Genomic DNA, 13,152 nt, shown 5'->3' with positions numbered 1-13,152 from the left:
CCATCTGTTTGTTTTCTATAGTTACCAGTCTGTTTCTTGGTTTGTCTGTCTCTTTTTTCTTTGCTCATTTGTTTTTGTTTTTTAAATTCTACATATAAGTGAACTCATATGGTATTTGTCTTTCTTACTTTTCTTAGCATTATACTCTCTAGCTCCATCCATGTTTTTGCAAATGGCATGATTTCATTCTTTTTATGGCTGAATACTATTCCATTATACATTATATTATACCACATTTTCTTTCTCCATTCATCTATCAGTGGACATTTGGATTTCTTCCATAATTTGACTATTGTAAATAATGCTGCAGTAAACAGAGGGGTGCATTGTATCCCTTTGAATTTGTGTTTTTGTATTTTGGGGGTAAATACCCAATAATGTGATTACTGGATCATAGGGTAGTTCTTTTTTTAACTTTTGGAGGAACCAACAAACTGTTTTCCACAGTGGCTGCACCAGTTTGTATTCCCACCAACAGTGCAAGAGGATTCCTTTTTCTCCACATCCTCACCAACACTTGTTATTTCTTGTGGGGTTTTTTTTTAATTTTTTTTTTATGTTTATTCATTTTTGAAAGACAGAGACAGAGCACAAGCGGGTGGGGCGGAGAGTGGGGGAGGTATGCAGAATCTGAAGCAGGCTCCAGGCTCTGAGCTGTCAGCACAGAGCCCGACACAGGGCTCAAACTCACAAACCATGAGATCATGACCTGAGCTGAAGTCAGATGCTCAACCGACTGAGCCACCCAGGCACCCCTCTTGTGGGTTTTTTTTTTTTTTTTAAGTTTATTTATTTTGAGAGAAACAGACACGAGTGAGGGAGAGGGAGAGAGAGAATCCCAAGCAAGCTCCATGCTGCCAGCACAGACCCCAACACAGGGCCCAAACTCATGAAACTTCAAGTTCTTGACCTGAGCTGAAACCAAGAGTCGGATGCTTAACTGACTGAGCCACCCAGGTGCACCAGTTTGTGTTTTTCATTTTAGCCATTCTTTTTTTTTTTTTTAAGAAATTTATTTATTTATTTATTTATTTATTTATTTATTTATTTATTTATTTATTTAATGTAATTTCTTGTCAAATTGGCTTCCATACAACACCCAGTGCTCATCCCAACAAGTGCCCTCTTATTTTAGCCATTCTGAAAGGTGTGAGGTAATAACCTCATTGTAGTTTTGGTTTGCATCAATGTTGAACATCTTTTTTGTTTTGTTTTTGAGTTTATTTATTTTGGGAGAGACAGAAAGAGAGAGAGCATACAAGTTGGGGAGGAACAGAGAAAGGGAAAGAGAGAATCCCAAGCAGGCTGTGCACTGTCAGCACAGAGCCCAGTGCAGAACTCAAAATCATGAACCATGAGATCATGACCTGAGCCAAAATCAAGAGTCAGACGCTTAACCACCTGAGCCACCTAGATGCACCAGTGTTGACATCTTTTCATGTGTCTTTTGTCCATCTCTATGTCTTCTTTGGAGAAATGTCTGTTCATGCCTTCTGTCCATTTTTAAATTGGATGATTTGTGTTTCTGGTGTTGAGTTGTTTATGTTCTTTTTATATTTTGGATACTAACCCTTTATCAGACATGACATTTGGAAATATCTCCTCCCAATCGGTAGTTTGTCTTTTAGTTTAGGTTTTTTGTTTTTTGTTTTTTTTGTTTTTGTATTGTTTCCTCCACTGTGCAGAAGCTTTTTGTTTTGATGTGTCCCAATAGTTTATTTTTGCTTTTATTTCCCTTTCCTTAGGAGCTATATCTAGAAAATGTTGCTATGGGCGATGTTGGAGAAATGACTACTTGTGCTGTCTTCTAGGATTTTTATGGTTTCAGGTCTCACATTTAGGTCTTTAGTCTAATTTTGACCTTATTTTGTGTATGGTGTAAGAAAGTGATCCAGCTCCATTTTTTTGGAGCTGGTGTTTCCCAACACCATTTTTTTCCCCCATTGTATAGTTTTTCCTCCTTTGTTGAAGATTAATTGACCATATAATTGTGGGTTTATTTCTGGGTTTTCTATTCTACTCCATTGATCTGTGTCTGTTTATGTGTCAGTGCTATACTTTTTTGATTACTGCAACTTTCTGTAGTATATCTTGAAATCTGGAATTTTACTTTTCTTTTTCAAGATTGCTTTGGCTATTTGGGGTCTTTTGTGGTTCCATATACATTTTAGGATTGTTCTAGTTCTGTGAAAAATACTGTTGGTATTTTGGTGGGGACCGCATTAAATCTGTAGATTGCTTTGGGTAGTTTAGATGTTTTAACATATTTGTTCTTCCAATCCATGAGCATGTGTCTTTCCATTTCTTTGTGTCATCTTCAATTTCTTTCTTTAATGTTTTATAGTTTTCAGAGTATAGGTTTTTTACCTCTGTGGTTGTTTATTTGTAGGTATTTTGTTGCCTTCAGTGCAGTTGTAAATGGATTGTTTTCTTAATTTCTCTTTCTGCTGCTTCATTATTAGTGTACAGAAATAAAACAGATTTCTGTATTAGTGACTTTGTATCCTGTGACTTTACTGAATTCATTTATCAGTTCTAGTAATTTTTGGTGGAGCCTTTAAGGTTTCTATACACAGTATCATGTCATCTGTAATAGTGCAAGTTTTACTTCTTCCTTACCGATTTGGATGCCTTTTATTTCTTTTTATTGTCTGATTGCTGTGGCTAGGTCTTCCAGTACTATGTTGAATAGAAGTGGTGAGAGTGGACATCCTTGTCTTGTTCCTGACCTTAGGGGAAACACTCTCGTTTTTTTCCCCATTAAGTATGATGTTCAGCCTTTATTATGGCCTTTGCTGAGGTGTGTTCCCTCAAAACCTGTTTTTTTGTTGAGGGTTTTTATCATGAATGGATATTGTACTTCGTCAGATGCATTTTCTTTATCTGTTGAAATGATCATATGGTATGTATCCTTTCTCTTACTGATGTGATGTATCAGATTGATTTGCAAATATCAAACCACCCTTGCATCCTGGGAATAAATCCTACTTGATCATGATGAATGATTTTTTTAATGTATTGTTGGATGTATTTTTTTAATGTATTGTTGGTTTGCTAGTATTTTGTTGAGGATTCTTGCATCATATTCATCAGAGATACTGGTCTGTAGTTCTCTTTTTTATTTATTTATTTTTTTTAATGGTGTCTTTATCTGGTTTTGGTATCAGGAATGAAGAGAATGAGTGGATTTTGGAAGTTTTCCTTCTTGTACTTTTTGGAATGGTTTGAGAAGAATAGGTGTTAGATCTTCTTTAAATGTTTGGTAGAATTTCCCTGTGAAGTCTTAAGGTCCTGGACTTTTGTTTTTTGGGAGTTTTTTGATTACTGATTCAGTTTCTTTGCTGGTAATCTCAGTCTGTTCAAATTTTCTATTTCTTCCTGCTTCAGTTTTGGTAGGTTATATGTTTCCAGGAATTATATCTGTTTCTTCTCAGTTGTCCAGTATTGTTGGCATATAATTGTATTTCTGTGGTATTGGTTAATTCTCTTCTTTCACTAGTGATTTTGCTTATTTGGGTTCGTTCGTTCTTTCTTTCTTTCTTTCTTTCTTTCTTTCTTTCTTTCTTTCTTTCTTTCTTTCTTTCTTTAATGAGTCTAGCTAGAGGTTTATCAATTTTGCTGATCTTTTCAAAGAACCATCTCCTGGTTTCATTGGTCTGTTCTGTTTTTTAGTTTATATCATTTCTGTTCTACTCTTTATTATTTCTTTCCTTCTCCTGGTTTTGTTGTTCTTTTTCTACTTCCTTTAGCTTTAAGGCTAGGTTGTTTATTTTAGTTTCTACATATCATTCCTGATCTACTCTTTATTATTTCCTTCCTTCTCATGCTTTTGGGTTTTGTTGTACTTTTTCTGGTTCCTTTCGGTTTACAGTTAGATTGCTTATTTGAGACTTTTCTTGTTTCTTGAGGTAGGCCTGTATTGCTATAAATTTCCCTCTTAGGACTGCTTTTGCTGCATCCCAAAGATTTTGGATCATTGTATTTTCATTTTCATTTGTTTCCATGAAAATTTTTAATTTCTTTGTTTTCTTGGTTGACCCATTTGTTGTTTAGTAGCATGTTTTTTAATTTCCATGTATTTGTGCTCTTTCCAGATTTTTTCTTGTGGTTGATTTCTAGTTTCATAGTGTTATGATCAGAAAAGATGCATGGTATGACTTTGATCTTTTTGAATTTGTTAAGATTTGTTATGTGGCCTAATATGTGATCTCCTCTGGAGAATGTTCCATGTGCCCGTGAAAAAAATGTGTATTCTGCTATATTAGGCTGGAATATTCTGAATATATCTGTTAAATCCATCTGGTCCACTGTATCATTCAAAGCCACTATTTCCTTGCTGATTTTTTGGTTGGATGATCTGTCCACTGATGTTAAGTGTTAAAGCCCCCTACTATTATTGTATTAACTGTTTTATGTATTTGAGTGCTTACATGTTGGGTGCGTAAATATTTACAATTGTGTTACCTTGTTAGATTGTCTTCTTTATTATTATATAGTGTCATTCTCTGTTACAGTCTTTGTTTTAAAGTCTGTTTTGTCTGCTTTAAGTATTGCTACTCTGGCATTCTTTTGACAGCCATTTGCATGACGTTTCTCCATCCCTGTGCTTTCAATCTGCCGGTGTCTTTCGGTCTGAAATTAGTCTCTTAAAGGCAGCATATAGATGGGCCTTGCTCTTTTTATCCACCCTGTTACCCTGTGACTTTTGATGGGAGCATTTAGTTTGTTTACATTCAAAGTAATTATTGTTATATAAGTATTTATTGCCATTTTGTTAGTTGTTTTGCGGTGGTTTTGTAGTTGTTCTCTGATCGTTTCTTCTCTTGTTCTCTTTTGTGATTTGCTGGCTTTCTTTAGTGATATACTCAGATTCCTTTCTCTTTGCTACTTGCATATCTATTACTGGTTTTTGATTTGTGGTTGACATTAGGTTTGTATATAACATTGTTTGCAGGATATTTGGTATTTTTTATTACATTTTATAATCTTAGGTTTTAATGGTATAAGCCAACAAGCCTTGTGAACATAGTTTGTTTTTTTAGGTGCAAAAGTTTAACACCCAAAGTAAACAGTGGAGCTAGGTAATATGAATAATGGGATTTGATGTGATGTTACAGTTGAGGATGAAGTTTAGCTATTTATTTTTATTATTCATTTATACTGATAGTTCCTATATGGCTTGTGGTTACCTGTATAACAACCAGTTATGATTCTGTCTGAACACTTAATTTAGAAAAAAATAAATATTTTTTAAAAGCTAAGAAAATGAAAAGGTTCACATTATGTTTTGATGAAACTAAAACTCACAGCTGATATTAAATACCTAATGTTTACAGTAAAAATTTTAGAACCTCTGTATTCTCTAGCTTTTATGTTCAAGTTTGTTTTTAGAAATGGAAATCTCATTAGTTTATATACATAACTTTTTAGAATATATGAACATGATTTATCCTTTTTCCTTTCTTCACTTAAAAGATCTTTATTGAATGCCTACTGATTGCTAGGTGCTGTGCTACTAGGCATAGGGGTTGTGACGGTGAGCATTCTTAAAATCTGTGATATCTACTGTGTAGAAAAAAATAAGTGCTTTGAGAGTATAAAATAGGAATATCCTTCATCTAAGTAAGATTTCTTGAGAAAGTTATGTTTCTGAGACAAAGTATGAGTAATAATTAACCAGACAAAAGGGGAAGAGGTATTCCTAGCAAAAGGACTCTTCTTTACAAAGGTGCTGTGTATGAAGGGAGCAGAGCACATTGGAGAAACCAGAAATCCGGTAACTGGAGCACAGAGATCAAGGAAAAGAGAGAATAATGGTAGAAGCAGTGTGCAGACTCTTAATTTTTGGAGTGCAGAGAACTTTGTGGGACACTTTAGTAAAGATTTTAGTTTTTACTCTAAGAGTAGTGGGGAAATCATTAAAGCTTTTGAATGGGACTGTTGGTATGGTCAGAATTTGCATTTTGACAAGATCCACCAGACAGCAGTGGGAGAACAGAATGAAATAGGGCAAGAGTGAAATGGAGAAAACAGTTTGGTGGCTTTGCATTAGTCCCAGCAAGGGATGGTTCATAACTTGAATGTGAGTGGATGAAGAGGAAGTAAAAGGAAATCCACACATTCAAGATACATTTAGTTGGTAGAATTCTCTGGAGTTGATAGATTACCAGGGATTGGGAGAAAGTTGTCACAGGTGACTTTGAGGTAACTGCCTTTCACAATTGGAAAGCAGTGATACATTTGGTAGGGCAAAAAACACTAGAAAGAGAACCAGGAATGGGGGTGGGAATGGGTCATGAGTTCAGTTTTGGACCTCTTTTTTTGTTTTTTTTTTTTTTGGACCTCTTGATTACAGGCAACTCTTGAAAAATTTGAGAGAGGAAAGAAGCCACAGCCAGAGGAGGAGAATGCAGGACAGAAGATTTTAGAACTGTGACAGACTTGAGCGTGTTTAAAATACTGAAGAAAAGGAAAGATCCAATATAGAGAGAAGTTTCAAAATTATTGAAGGAGGAAGGGGGTAATTAAGGGAGCAGAAGTTCTTATTAAAGTCTAGAAAGAGCCTACTCAAGTGGAATTACTGGTCTTAAATAAGAGATGCAGCGCCTCTTGTGTTTTAACAAGAGAGAGAAAGAAGAGGGTTGTGTGAACGCAATGTTTAGTAACTGGGCATTGTTTTTCCTGAGATGGGGCTGCTGGCCTTTACTGAAAGGGGTCGGCCTCAGGAAGGAGGCAAAATCCATGTCTGAGGAAAGTGGGAATTTCGAGATATAGTGGTTAGTGAATTGAGAAACATAGGATTTCCTGGCTGCATTGAGGGAAAATTTTTTGTTTAATGAGTATCATTTAATATTATCTTAAATACATTTGGAAAACCACAAGAATGTGAGCTCATAGAATTCCATAGGTTATGGCATCAGTTTGCCAAAACCTAGTGCTACCCTGGATATTAAAGCAGGGACACTATTTGCAATGTCACAAATAGAGGTGCTATATACATCTTGATGTAGTATATGATTTCACCTAACTTTTAGGTTTTAGTGTTAACTTATGTTGAGCAGGCCTAGTTTGTTTCTAACTGATGTTCTTTTTTCCCTTTTTTTTAGGCAGGCAGAAGTCCTGAAGGCTGACATGACAGGTACTGGCTGGCTCATTTGGTTTTCACAGCTTATTTTATATACCATTAACGGAATTAAGGGAAGGGTCTCATCTTTCCTATGTTACTTGTTGCACTGTCCTAGTTGCCAAAAGGGATGATGACTTAAAATTTGCTTTAAATAATTACTGTTTTTGAACTTTGAATTCTTTTTTTTTTTTTTTATGTTTATGTATTTATTTTGAGAGAAGGAGAGAACACGCACGTGTGAGCCAGCAGGAAAGGGGCAGTGAGAGAAGAAGAGAGAGAATCTTAAGCAGGTTCTGTGCTGACAGCTCCCCCAGTGTGGGGCTTGAACCCATGAACCATGAGATCATGACCTGAGCTGAAATCAAGACACTGGACCAACTGAGCCATCCAGGCGCCCCTGAACTTTGAATTCTTACTTAGATGGTTAAGAATTTTATATAATCTGTGCTGCATTGTATTGAATATTACCTAATTTAATGCATATAACCATTTAATTTTTATGAACTATTTGTCATCAATTTAAGACACAGAAGAAAGAATTCATATACCATATAAATAAAAATACCTTATGGTATTAAGTTCATGTCTTCCTGTTGATAATTCTCCAAACTTGAATAGTAAGTAAACCTTGAGAAAAAATATTTGTAGGAAAACTGTACTAAAAGTCCTTGAAATTGACTGAACTGCCTTGCCACCTTTCTTTTCTCCCTTTTTTTGTTTTGAATAGCCAGGGTATTTTTGAAAGAAGAACTGAAAGTCCCTAGAAGGAGCAGATGATTTTAACTCCAAAATTAGGAAATATATGGCACTATGTAGTGATCAGTATGCTCTCTATAGCAGCATATGCTGTTCTAAAGTATAAAAAGAGATAATGTGATAATGAATCTCATTCTAATTTTTGAGGACTTTAGTTCTGCAGTGAAATCCACAGAGAGTTAAACTGTTACAAACAGCATTCTGGCCAGAATTTACAATCAAGAGGAAATTAAGACTCTTTAGATGTCTTTTTCTCAACATTGCAGGCCAGTGTTAATGTTGATGCTACTGTTTTAAGAATGTGGTAATACCATCGTCATCTTCTTAAGATAAAAAGAAAAATTCTAAAAACACTTTTTACAGGTATACTTAGTATAGCACCTCAGTTCTTCCCCATTATTAACATAACTGTCGTCATCTTCCTTACTACGGATATTGGTGTCAGCTCTGAGGCACTATATTATGCTTTTGTCATGGTAGGCATAATCTCCATTATGTGACCAAAATTGTGCATGGAGTGATGTTAGGCTGACTGTACCTTTTACTTTTTCTTAAGTATTGAATACCCTCAGGAAGTAGGGTTAGGGTTTGGCTTTTATAGGGGACATTTGGCTGCCTAGAAACATTAAGATATGAAGTAATTTAAATGGTAGTCTGTCTGATAAAACAGAGTTAGTGATCCCTTATAATCCTTTCCTTACCATCGATGAATTGAAACAAGACTGAATAAATCTATAAATCTATTTAGCCCTAAAACCTAATAAGGGATCAAGAAGCTGATACTACATCTTGTTTTGTTTTGTTTTGTTTTTAGTCACAAACTCTTGTGAGGATTAACTCAGGAGATTTTATTTGCAGACCTAGAGAAGAGTAAAGATTATGCCATTGTGTCTCAGTAAAATATCAAATGTAATCAGAAGCCTAATTGAAAAGTCTTTTGTTAAGTTCTTCTATTGGGGCAGATCACTGTCAGTTATTGCACTCATAAGCCTAGTAATCAGGAAGGCTAATGTGTCTTTCAGGACTCTGGCAGACAGTACGGCCCCAACTGAGTATTACATTTTGTCATAGCCTGACTTCCTGATTTCATCTTTCACCAATCTCTCATTTGGCCTCTTGAGCAGCTTAATCATCATGTGCTGCAAATTCTCATTTATGTTAAATGGCAAGTATGGATTGCTCACAAAAGTTTCTTGGCAAGCAATTTATCAATCATTAAAATAACCCTTACTGTTATGGCTTTATCGGGTTGACATTATATAGAGTAGGAATAACAGCAGAATGCGCAAACAGCTGCTGGATTGTGAACAGACGTGAAGATTCTGTAAGGACAGTTGAGAATGATTCAGAATAAAAAGAAAAAAGCTGCTCTGGACAGGGATACACTTATGAGAGTAAACAGACCATCTTGGCAGTTCATCATTTCAAATGGGGGGACATGGCTTCCTGTGATATGAATACGTAGAAATCCAAACTAAAGCAAAGGGTGCACCATTCGGGGTTTTTTTTTTGTTTTTTAGCCTTTTTCATGGTGTTATTTCAAAGCTAAAAGACAAATACACAAGCATTTTGAACCAGATTCAGTCATTAGCCTGAAGGTGAGAGTCGTTTTAAAATGTAGTAGTATAAAACTTCTGCAGCAATCTATGGTATGAAGCAGGTTTTTGCTTTGGGGAGTGGAGAGGGAAGGAGTCATTGGTGTAGTATAATGGTTTTAACTCTGTTTTTCTATATATCTGCTGTTTGTTTGTTTGTTTTGTTTGTTTTGTTACTCAGATTCTAAGCTGGGTCCAGCTGAGGTCTGGACATCCAGGCAGGCTCTGCAGGACCTGTACCAGAAAATGCTAGTTACTGATTTGGAATACGCTTTAGACAAGAAAGTAGAACAGGATCTGTAAGTACTATCATTTGGGATGTCCCTGTAAGATCAAGAGTCTCACCAAGACTTTAGAATAAAAAACAATTTGGTTGTTTCTTCTTAACCTGTCTCAGAGTAAGGTCTTTCAATGAAAACAAAAAATTCTAGTACTTGTGATTTTTTTTGAACAGAATATTTGACCATTGTTATTACTTCAGATAGTCTTAGGCAGCAAGAGGAGAATGCTTGAAGTTGAGTCTTATTCAGGTCTTTGGGGTATATCATAAAAACAAATCTATGTATATTTCAAGTACTAAGAGACAGTGTTTGGATTCTCTGTATGTGTTCAGTCCTGCATTTAAACCACGACTAAAAAAGAAATTCAACAGTAAACTTTAGATAAATCTTCTTTGGTGAATGTGATTCTATAAATTTCTCCCAAAGGAAAATGTGTTTGCATTGTAAGGGAACTTCTTCCTTTTATAAAATAAGTAGGTATTTCCTTCCCCCCCACCCCTAATAAAACTAAAGAAAGATTTTGTATATTTAGGCTATTCCACTTGTTCTTTCTATGAGAGGTGAAATGACAGATGACCAGATTCCCAAGTGAGTAAATAAAATGCCTTTTGTGGAGGGCCTGGCCTTATAAATTGGATCAAGGATATTAGCCTGATGAAATATTAAGAATCAGTTAAGAATATTCTATTTAGTAATGCCTAGTACCCTAAGTTGTGGTGAAGATTAGTTTTTCCTATATTGTTCACCTTTCTTAGATACTTTATATTTTTAGGAGTTCTAGTAATTAAAGAGCTTAATCACAGCCACTCAGAATCCGTATCTATGATATTAGAGGCAAGGATAAAATGTCATCAAAAATACTGAGGGAGCGATTGTCCTCATGAAGCATTAAAAACGCAAGTGCTCTAGTGTCTCAAAAGTTGACATTGATAAAGAATTAGGTACTTTCCAGGTAGGTTGTAGACCTTTCATCTGTGTTTGCTTCCTTTAATCAAGCCAGTAATAATCTCCCTCCATCCTAGTTCTGTTTTCTGCACCCCCCACTGTGGTTTCCAAGTTAAGGAATGGCTGTATTTCACCCTAACTGAATCTAAAATGATTCTTTACACAGTTTGGTTCAAGAAAAACATTTTATAATAGAATTTTGATATGCCATATTTCAGCACTGTGTTTTTTCCTATTTTAAATAGCCAAAATTGAAATATCAAAAAATGAACTTATATTTCAAGCTGTGAAGAAAACATTAACCCCAAGAGAAATAAAGAAAGCATTAAAAAGAATTAGAACAGAGTGCTGTGGGAAATAGATTTTATGGAAATAAGAGATATGGCTTAATATTGAAAAAGAAATTTTCCCCTTATACCTGTCACTTAATAAGGATATACTCAGTCATTTCTTGGCACAGTGTATATGGCAATTTGTTGATAGCTTACTTTTACTTTGGTCTTGCGACTGTAGTTCTTGTTTTGTACTGGGATTCCTAAATAGGGTTTAACTATAGTAGTTCTAAAAGATTAATAACTGAAGCCACAGTCTGATTATTCGAACATTTGGTAAGTGTTTACTAAGGTCAGTTGGATTCTATTGCATGTCTGGTCTTGCTCAAAGAGGAGCATAAAGTTATTTAAATAAGTGAGTAACTTTAATGCAGGTTTACTGTCTAGTGTGTTATAATTATAACAAACAGTTCTTTCTTGTTCTCAGGGGGACCAGTGTCTGCCCAGTGAGTCACTGCTATACCAAATAGAATTACATTTTGTTTTCAGCTGGAATCATGCCTTTAAGAATCAGATCACAACACTACAAGGCCAGGCAAAGAATCGAGCAAACCCGAATCGGAGTGAAGTTCAGGCAAACCTATCTCTGTTCCTAGAGGCAGCTAGTGGCTTCTATACTCAGGTGAGTTCTGTATTGTATATCAGTTCTCCTAGTCATGAATGTTCTTTATACACATCTTGTTTAATAAGTACTTTTTGTTATTATTATGGGGGCATCCAGGAGTTGATCACCTATAATCCCTCAAGTGAATAAAAATATCCCAGATTGTTGACCATAAGACCTTTAAAACAAAAAAGATTCAATCAAAAAAGGTTTATGGGGCTCCTGGGTGGCTCAGTCGGTTAAGTGTCCTACTTCGGCTCAGGTCATGATCTCGCGGTTTGTGAGCTCGAGCGCCACGTCAGGCTCTGCGCTGACAGCTCGGAGCCTGGAGCCTGCTTCTGGTTCTTTGTCTCCCTATCTCTCTGCTCCTCGTCTGTTCATGCTCTGTTTCTCTTTCTCTCAAAAATAAATAAACATTAAAAAAAAATTTTTTTTAAAGTTTATGTTTTGGCTTAAAGTTTGGAGATATAATTGTGTGAGTAGAAAAAGGGTCATGAGAGCCATATCTTAGTGAAACAGCAAAAGTAGTCTGTTATAAGTGGTATTAGAGCAAATGTGAATTTATGGGTATGGGTATAGTTCATTGTGAAAGTAACAGCTGTGTTGTGCCAGGTAAGAAATAGTCAAAATTTGTGATATCAAGTGAGTTTTCATAGTATTAATGTGTTTAGTAGAATTTATCTGAAGCTTTAAATGCTGTTAAGCTACCTAAGAAATGAAGTAAATTTTCCTCCATTTTAATAATAAAATGATTACTTTATTATTTTAATGATTTATCATCCTCAGAGACTTATCTTGTGCTTGGTTACATGCTGATAAAACTTCTAAACCGGGCGGGTTAAACAATACATAAATCTTCTTTCCGAACAATGAATTTTCTTTAAACAGAATATTTTAGAAAACTTATCTCATCCATTTGTAGTAGCATTCATAATTAATAAAATGTGTATAAACTCTCATCTTAGAATGGCGACACACAGTTTGAAGATCTTAGACTAAAAGAAATCTTTGGCCATTCCCTCTGTGCTTGCTGCTTGACCGTTGCTACCTGTATTTCGGCTCCATTTTGGTTTTACCATGTCTCGGAATGAAGGAAAAGGAAAGGCTGTGTTGGAAGTTGTCACATAGCTAGCCATCATCTTACAGAGATTATTTGTTTTACTTAGACTAAAACATTCTTCACAGTTGATCACTGAAAGAACTAAAGTATGGTTCTTCTTTTCAAAATTAATTTTTAAATGGATGCCAACTTCTAGCAGTAGAAGTTGGTACTTCTGGAGAGAGGGATTGCAGTGTGCCACTAACTAGTCCTTAAAGCTAGTTAAAGATTAATTCATTCCACAAGTTGGCTTTTAAAAGCCTACTGTTCTAAGTAAGGCACACTACAGATACTGAGGATATGAAGGGAAAAGAGATAGTCTTTTCCTTTTTTTAAGGGAATATCTAGTGTAAATGAAGAGATGGATACGTTAATAGATATTCCTTTTTGCTTTCTAATTATAAAAATAATGCA

The 13,152-nt window shown here is 35.3% G+C and overlaps 1 protein-coding gene across 11 annotated transcripts in view; it reads left to right on the top strand.

Moving 5' to 3' along the window:
* Window positions 1-13,152, top strand: part of SMG7 (SMG7 nonsense mediated mRNA decay factor) — a 91,475-nt gene that overhangs the window by 45,143 nt on the left and 33,180 nt on the right. For 8 of the 11 annotated variants that reach the window (XM_006942751.4, XM_006942752.5, XM_006942748.4 and 5 more), the window contains 3 exons: window positions 7,107-7,138; window positions 9,659-9,776; window positions 11,525-11,657. In XM_006942751.4, coding sequence (XP_006942813.2) covers window positions 7,107-7,138; window positions 9,659-9,776; window positions 11,525-11,657 — 283 coding nt within the window. Of the gene's footprint in view, window positions 1-7,106; window positions 7,139-7,420; window positions 9,048-9,658; window positions 9,777-10,290; window positions 10,347-11,524; window positions 11,658-13,152 lie in introns of those variants that run through there. The other 3 variants (XM_019821744.3, XM_045049093.1, XM_023247828.2) reach the window with 3 other exon arrangements.

The sequence above is a fragment of the Felis catus genome, chromosome F1 (genome assembly GCF_018350175.1).
Source record: "Felis catus isolate Fca126 chromosome F1, F.catus_Fca126_mat1.0, whole genome shotgun sequence".
Taxonomy (NCBI): Eukaryota; Metazoa; Chordata; class Mammalia; order Carnivora; family Felidae; genus Felis; species Felis catus.
Note: the sequence above shows the minus strand (reverse complement) of the source record. Positions and strands in the feature narration are given on the sequence as shown.